Source organism: Rhinopithecus bieti, unplaced genomic scaffold (assembly GCF_001698545.2).
Source record: "Rhinopithecus bieti isolate Rb0 unplaced genomic scaffold, ASM169854v2 scaffold_5051, whole genome shotgun sequence".
Lineage (NCBI taxonomy): Eukaryota > Metazoa > Chordata > Mammalia > Primates > Cercopithecidae > Rhinopithecus > Rhinopithecus bieti.
The window spans coordinates 868,763-877,491 of NW_016804599.1; the positions used below are offsets into that span (position 1 = coordinate 868,763).

The 8,729-nt window shown below is 38.3% G+C and overlaps 1 protein-coding gene across 1 annotated transcript in view; it reads right to left on the reverse strand.

Moving 5' to 3' along the window:
• Window positions 1-3,564: 3,564 nt before the first annotated feature.
• The window catches only part of GLS (glutaminase), an 85,293-nt gene continuing 80,128 nt past the window's right edge, over window positions 3,565-8,729 (reverse strand). Inside the window, exon 18 of the mRNA XM_017869366.1 lies at window positions 3,565-6,272. Coding sequence (XP_017724855.1) covers window positions 6,116-6,272 — 157 coding nt within the window. The 3' untranslated portion in view covers window positions 3,565-6,115. The remainder of the gene's footprint in view (window positions 6,273-8,729) is intronic.

Below are 8,729 nucleotides of genomic sequence, written 5' to 3' on the forward strand. Positions count from 1 at the left end.
AGAGCGAGACTCCGTCTCAAAAAAAAAAAAAAAAAAAAAATATGTCAGTGGAAGAGGTCAGAAGAGTAATATTATTGGAAAGAGCTGTAATAGGTGCCATAAAAAGCAAACAAACAAACAAAAGTACTTCGGTTCTTTGCAACCACAGCTGTCTCCAAATATACAAATGATTCAGCACTTACTTTAAAATGAATCTGGGTATTGCTAATACCCCCAAATTAGCAGTTTTTAATTTTAAAATACATGAGAAATGGGACTTTGTCTTGTCTCCAAAGCAGTCATCTAAAATCTACACCCCCATGATTAGATGAGTTATTACTGAGAAGTTATTGTACCCACACAAAAAGCTGCCATTTTTTCCCAAAGATGTCAAAAGCTAGAAAGCCAGGGCTTCTCAAAGTAAACTACACTGTGTACTGGGAAAAAAAACAGTAAGAAGAGGCATAATCACCAAGTTAGACATAGTCTGGCAAATTGTATTTAGCTGTTATCATGGAATAGTGTTATTCCCTGATAATGCTGGCATCATAACCAGAATGATTATTCTCATCTCCATATCTGTCGTTATTTACAAAGGAAATACAAGGAAATACAAAGGTTATTTATAGTGAACACTGAGAGTGGTCTCTCTCCAAGGAGTAAAGTAAATATGCCCTGGCTACCTAGTGTAAGTTTGTATTCTTACCTAATTAACCATTATAAGAAATCATGCCGGGCGCGGTGGCTGAAGCCTGTAATCCCAGCACTTTGGGAGGCCGAGACGGGCGGATCACGAGGTCAGGAGATCGAGACCATCCTGGCTAACAGGGTGAAACCCCGTCTCTACTAAAAAATACAAAAAACTAGCCGGGCGAGGTGGCGGGCGCCTGTAGTCCCAGCTACTCGGAGGCTGAGGCAGGAGAATGGCATAAACCCAGGAGGCGGAGCTTGCAGTGAGCTGAGAACCGGCCACTGCACTCCAGCCCGGGCGACAGAGCGAGACTCCGTCTCAACAAAAAAAAAAAAAAAGAAATCATTGAGTAGATCCTAACTTAAGGGATATTTGTGTGTTTGAATATTTCTCGTGTGGTGTTTGTAAGTTTGAAAAGTGTTTTATAAGCATAGAGCTTATGTGTGCTACTGAGGACAAATGTCTAATTTTAAAGGAAAGAGAGTTTTCTGAGATGGCATGAAATGAGTGAAATCTATTTATTGCCTGAAAGCTGAAGTGGAATATGAAGGCAAATCTTTCTAAACAGAGCAATCCTGTCACTGACTAACCCAGGAAAGGACAGGAAAAAGCTAGAAAGTGTTTTGAAAATTATTTTACTTACCTTTTGAATTGGGACATTAACAAAGTAAGGACCATTTATGTGAGTGGCTTCCTTTGGTTAGTTATGATTCATTCATTAATTAATTTGTCAAATTTATATAGAGCACCTGCCATGAGCCAGGCATTATACTAGATGTTTGGGAAACATTGGTAAACAAAAGCAAAGATCCCTGCTTTTATGGAACTGAAGATGTTCCGAGACACCGGATTGTACATTCTAGTGCAATCACCTTATTAAAACAAGGTTTTATGATACAAACAGCCAGAAGCTACAAATAATGTAAATGTTATATTTAAAAAATACAATTTCAAAGAAATGACATTTAAACCAGTTTTAGGAAAGCTGAAGAGAAACAATATTGTTTTTAGAGCTTTTTGAGATGAGCTTATCTCTCTCTTAAATGATAATCCTCAGCTTCCAAGTTTTCGTGAACTCACTTTGGGTTTTGTGTTTGCTATACTCACTAAGAAATTAAATACCTTGCTTGATTTATTGTAAAAAGGAAAAAACAACAACAGAGCCGGGCTTAAGCAGTCTAAAACTTATTTATTAACGTTATCTTGAGTCTACAGAGAACATAAAGCTTTCTAAGAGGTAGAAAGCTGTCAAATACCTATTATCAAACTGAATTCTCCTGTAATATTTTGTAAAGCTATTATAACACCTTAATACCTGTCAGTGTCTGTTTGTAGCCTTTCCACATTTCTTGTACATAATTGAAACAGTCTTGATATTCTTTTACCATTGGGACTGCTTGTCAGACACACTTCATAGCAGCCTTTTTACTGGCTATTTGGAAAGGAAGCAAGGGGTACAGTGGGGGCACACACAGGCCTGGAGTCTGGTTCATTCTCCAGAAGAGAAATAAATGCCCCTAGTCTCTGCCTTTAATACCTTCCGTCCAGTTGTTTTGCTGTATCTCATGCCTCCTTTTTAAAAAACTGCCTTAATTTTCTAATATTTTCCATCGCCAAACACATATAATCTAGTGAATCACATAATTTCCTTTCATAACTATAAGATTATCCTTTCCCAAAAAGCCTTTTTATAAGTGCCACCTAACACATTCATGGGCTGCTTCCCTCGGCCATCTGGTGTATGATTTATGCATTTACTCATTTTACTATGAAGATTAGCAAGTAAAATTAGGAAGGTTACCCCAACTCCTAAAAAAGTCCTACAAAAATAAAATGATCTTGTATCAAGAATAAAAATAACTATTCACTATTTAGGATTAGTCACACATTTGTTGTGCCTGCACTGATGTCCTGCTCCTATCCATGGATGTATATATGTATAGCTGAAGTTGACTATATGTTGCAGGACTTTCTGTTGTAGCATTTATGCCTCTTCCTAAAACTCCACAGAGGAGAGGCCTTAGCTAATAGGAGACAGTGCATATGAATAAGCTAATATGCATATTCTATCCATACCTGGGCATAATCAGTGTTGTGGGACATAGAACAACAGCGCAGGACTAAGAGTTCTGTATCACAGCCCACTCTTGGGTCTCAGCTTCATCTATAAAAGAATGAGTTAGATTAGAGAATTTCTGATGTCTCTTCTAATCATTGTGGTAACCCCACTTGTCACCTTGCATAGTACCTGGCTCATCGCAGTTCTAAAATGCCGGTAATGCAGTGACTCTTCTAGCAAAGTAACTTACTTTGTGACAGATAACTCTGATAAATGAAAATTTAACAGTCATGGCATTCATGTACTTTCTGTATGGTTGGAAAACTATACACTAACCCCTGGCCTGAAAGGAAAGAGTGTTCTGAAGACCAGGGATTTCTGGCATTGGAAGCGAATGCTATTCTCACACAGAATAAATCAGGAGCTGAGGTTTACTGGCTGGTCACACTCAGATTCTAGTGTTGCAGTACTAGGTTCAACTCTCTAAATAAATTTTAAGGCTTTGTGAAAATGACCTCTCATTCAAGGGTATGTTTAATGGTTCCATTCAACAAGTATTTACTGAGCACTTCCTAACTGTAAAAGGATAGTGTTTGCATTTCGGGGACTAGAGACATGCCTGCACATCCCTCACCTTCACAGATGAACTACACACAGGATTCTTGTCCTAGTCATTGTGGTAACCCCATCTGACACCTTGCGTAGTACCTAGCTTTATAGCAGGCATTAGAAATGGATTGGAACCCAACCAGACATGGTCATGGTATATGTCATGGTATGCTCAGTGGAGTTCCTGGCCCTTAAATGTTTTAAGAAAATTCATTTTTTCACACAGTTTTTTTTTGATACATATATTTATTATGCTGTAAAAAGCAACACTACCTGATTGCATTTAAAATAAATGTTTCCCAATTTCAGAATACTTACAACTTGTAGTTTTAAGATTAGATTCACTTTGGGAGGTTTTAGAAGCAAATACATTCATAGCTGTGTAATCCCCAGGAAGAATCTAAATCTGACATCAGGTCATTCAGTCCCTGCCAGACAGACAACAGCATCAAATGGTCAATAGCTAATCCAGCTCTGCAGCTAAAGGGCAGTGTCGGGCAGCAGTGGGGTATAGCTTATTACCAAAGATGAGACCAGCAAAAACAACAATGTATATAAAGCTATAACATGACCATATAGAGCTCTCATGATACAGAAAAAGCACATATACTAAAGCCAAAACAAAAAGATCTTTGGAGTTTACTGACGGCAGCAGTTAATAGCACAGTCAACAGCATTTAAATCAAATATATTATTACCAGCCAACAGCAAACAGCCCGAGCAGGAATCGGCACATAGTCATAAATAACATCGGGGTAAATAAGGGCACATTTAATTAAACAACAAAGATTTTACAGAATGGTTTTGATCTGAAAAGAGATGAAAACTCTCTTTGTTCCCAAATAATGGTTAGAACCTCTTTTTATTATAGAAAAGCCTCAAAATCATTGGTAATCTTCAAGTCACACAATTGAACTGTCTTAATGTTTCATTTTAGTCACACAAAGCATGCTGCTGTTTGAGCAAAGTTATCTCAATTGATTTCAATTAAAACATGTCTACCCTGTAATACCTCTGGGGATAATGCTGCTCCTGTGCAGCATCTTGCAAATGCTACCTGTCTCCATGGCTTGACACATCCATGGGATAGGAAACTGCCCACTCACCATCCTCCCCAAGGAAGCTCAAGCGTGGGAACAGCTTTGGGCCTGGTGCAGCTAAGGAACATTGGCCGTGGTTTCACCAAAGGAGGTGCCATCTAGGTAATGGGAGGGCAGTGGCTGGAGCCACTGGCTTAGACTGGAAGTGAAAATGAACGCACCTGGAGGCTGCTGGAGTAAGGTGCCATCAGGCATGGTAAAGCGTAGAAGCAGCAGTGTGTGCTCATAGAAAAAAAAAAAGGAAAAGGAAATTACTGTATGTGGCAACAACTAACATTCATGTACTTGAGCTCATTTCACTAAACACAGCTTCAGAGAAGTCCATTTGTGTGCATGTGTGTGTGTGCAATATCAGAAATCCTCACTAACATGCCACTTTATCTCGAGGTATGACAGGATAAAATGTATGTGTAATTCCTAGGAAATCCTGTTCTATCAGTTTTTTGAAGCCCCTTTTACCCACTTTCCAAATGAATCCTGAATTACCAACCCAAGACAAAGAAAATTATAGGTCACAATTTAAAATGAAATGGCCTTTTTCTTATTATTAAACTACAGAGCCCACCAAGAATTACACAATAGAAAATCACAAGAAATCTGGAATGATCCAATGGTCCCCCAAGGAGGACAAATCTCTTGGTGCAGACTCTTAATGACAGGCTTGGAAACAAATGTTAGTTGTAGCAGTTCCCATACTTTCAGAATAACTTTGGTAGCTTAGAGCATTTCTGAATTTATCTTTACCCTAGAAGCTAAAAAAAAATCTTAAAGAGCTGTGGTTGCATATCCCTTCGTTTTTTAGACTGATAAACTTGACTAATTTATACTTAGTAATTTTGTCTCTGGTTCATCTTCTGTAGACAAATGGCAAAGTTCTGATGCCAGAAATAGGAGGCATTTTCTGACTTACTATGGAAAACATAAAAACTGCATAGTATGCCAGCACTCAGTTTCTCAGCTGAAGGAAAGAGGCAGAGAGCTAAATGTCTGAGAAGAGAGGCTGGACTAAGGGGATATAGAAAAAGGAAAATTTTTCAAAAGTATTATAACTACATTCACACATATGTTTTGGTCACCAAACATATCTTAAACAGATTCCCTGATAAAGTCTAATCAGAATTGGTCTATCTTACTAACAGTTGTTAACGATTATAGTTTTTTTAAGAGTCACATCGTGAAGCTAGGGTGAGAGAGAGACACTTTAAACACACAACCATAAGTGCATATAGTTGTTCAAACACTCAAACTAAATTTGTATTTGAAGTCTTGAAAATCACACTATTTGCTTCTAAAGGCAACCTTGACCCATTTGGACAGACTGTACAACACAGCTTAATTTATAAATGCATATCAGCAGATCATCACCATAAATTGAAAATTCACAAAACAAATAAATCATGGAAGACCACACAATTAAGCTAGCATTGCTATTTCTTTTACATCAAATTATACAATGCACGAGGTAATATTGCTCACATTATGGAGGGAGACTGTTTTATTTCTATTTTTTCCCAAAGAGATCAGATTTGTCCTGTGCGCACAATGAAGACAACTCCAGTAACACTGAAATGACAAATGTAAAATATACATCACTACCAGATAGAAATACACACGGTCTTCATAATCATTTTCCACAATTAAATAGGTAAGTGATTTAAATCTTGGGATTTGAGACCATTACAACAATCCATCAAGATTCTTATGGACGGTTTGATTTTCCTTCCCGTTGTCAGAATCTCCTTGAGGTGTGTACTGGACTTGGTATTCTTGGAGAATTTTAAATACATCATGGTGTCCAAAGTGCAGTGCTTCATCCATGGGAGTGTTATTCCACCTAAACACGTAGCACAGCATGGACAGGGTCATTAGGTAATTTCTGTTCAAAGATGATCACCCCACATTCCCAGATTTTAAATGCAGGTTAAATGGCCAAATTTAGCCATTTTAGCAATTTTACAAATAAAAATTAATAATAGAAATGCAGAAAGGGATGTATAATTCAAAAAGTAGTCTCCAAAACAAGTTGGGATATGGAGAGGAAGAGAAAAAGATCTGTGAAAGGATCCTGTTTACACATCCAAGTGCTTATGGAGGGAGCTTTTTAAGGAAAGTCCTTGTGTTGACAGATATAATAGACTGCTCTAGGGTTCCAGAATTTTAGCTTCATGAAAAGCCCAAAGTATCTCTTTTAAAATAAAAAGTTCAAAGAAAATTCAGGTATATAACATCCATCACTCTAGCCTTTGACAGAAAATTTGTGTTTGTGTCAATTCAAAGCCACAGTAAGTCTCAGAAGTCTAGAAATAACCATGACCTCATTAGGTCCAAAAACACATTGGAGGAGCAAGATTGGCCCCAGAGGAATTGATATTTTTATCACCTCTGGTAAGGTTGGGAACCCATGGACTCAATCGGACCACTACACCAGCAGAAGAACAACTCCCCTTTCCATACTAGTAACTCCCCCTTTCCATGCTTCTGAGGCTGTGCTGTTTAGAGTGATGTCGATGAAAATTCGAGGATACGAAAAAATGAAGAGTTGCCAGAAGTGGTAAGTCTTTTGCAAGAGGAGACAGAACTACATAAGTCACAGCCCTATTCAATGACAGGGTATGATAGGTAGTTCCCTTACACTTTACAAACTGTGAAGCCTATCTTCCTACCCTCTCTCTCTCTCCCTACTTACGTTACAAAATTCTCCATGGCTGCTAATCTCTCTTTCTTCATCCATGTGCCACTGTCACCACCTTCCTAGTTTCACTTCTTCCTGTTTCCTTCTTTCCTTTCCATCTCTGTCCTGAACTTTTTACCCGCTTAGTGGAGTCACAATATGGAAACAAAGGTTTTTAAAACAGTCTCATTTTTTAATATATTTGAGTAAATTTTGGTAGCCTGTTTTTAAAATCGGGTAAGTAAAACTTTACATGTATCTTTCTATTTCTAAAAAAAAAAAAAAAAAAAAAAACAGCTGAATGAAGTGACTTTGAATAGGCCTTCATTAGTTTAGGAAGTCAGTGGCTTGAAACACTTTTGAGTCATCCTCTATAGTATGTAATTATCTGTCTTTCTGGAAAAATGGAATGTCAACTGCGTGTTACCTTTTTTACAACTCTTCTTCTGTGAATTAATGAAAAATATAAACGTTAAAGAATACACTCATTTCAGCCACGCACAGTGGCTCATGCCTGCAATCTTATCACTTTGGGAGGCCGAGGTAGGCGCATCACTTGAGGCCAGGAGTTCAAGACCAGAATGGCCAACATGGCGAAACCCCTCTCTATTAAAAATACAAAAATTAGCTAGGCGTGGTAGCACACGCCTGTAATTCCAGCTACTCAGGTGGCTAAGGCAGGAGAATTGCTTGAACCTGGGAGGCGGAGGTTGCAGTGAACAAGATCACGCCACTGCCCTCCAGCCTGGGTGACAGAGCAAGACTCTATCTCAAGAATACCCAAATTTTGCTCAAACCTATTTTATAATTTAAGGTGACACTGATTCTATGAAATAGAGAAAAAGATTTGCTGAATGCCTAGTTATCAAGTTACTTACTTAGCTCACTTTTTCTTATCAGATGGGCACATCTGCTTTAATATTCCTAGAGGCCAATTTAGGGCAAAAAAAATTAATACTTACATATACAGAGCACAGTAATATTTCCAACATGTATTACATAGTGTTTTAGTTGGGATTATAAACACAGGAGGAAAATGCTCTTCAATTTCTTGCTCTAGAAAGCTGCGATGGGTATTAAAATTTGGGGAAAGGGAAGAATGTCACCCTAACATGAGGTTTTAGAATACTGCCAACAAAGGTCATTTTAATCATGGTGCTTTTTTACAACTATAGGAATAAAGTTAGATAACCAAAGTGTTAGCACACTTACAAAATTGCTAACATTTGTCAGACACTGACATAAGTTTTCTGCATTTCTTGCAAGCTAAGAGCTGAACCAACAAAACCCAAGCCCTAATTTTAAAAAAGATAGCTGGCCAGGCTCAATGGCTCACACCTGTAATCCCAACACTTTGGGAGGCTGAGGTGGGAGGGCTGCTTGAGCCCAGGAGTTGGAGACCAGCCTGGGCAACATAGTAAGACTGCCTCTACAAAAAAATAAATTAAATAAATTAGCCAGGCATGGTGGCGTGTGCCTGTGATTGCTGCTACTCAGGAGGTTGAGGTGGGAGGATCGCTTGAGCCTAGGAAGTTAAGGCTGCAGCGAACTATTATCATGCCACTTGCACTTCAGCCTGAGTGGCAAGGCAAGATCCAGGCTCAAAAAAAAAAAAAAAAA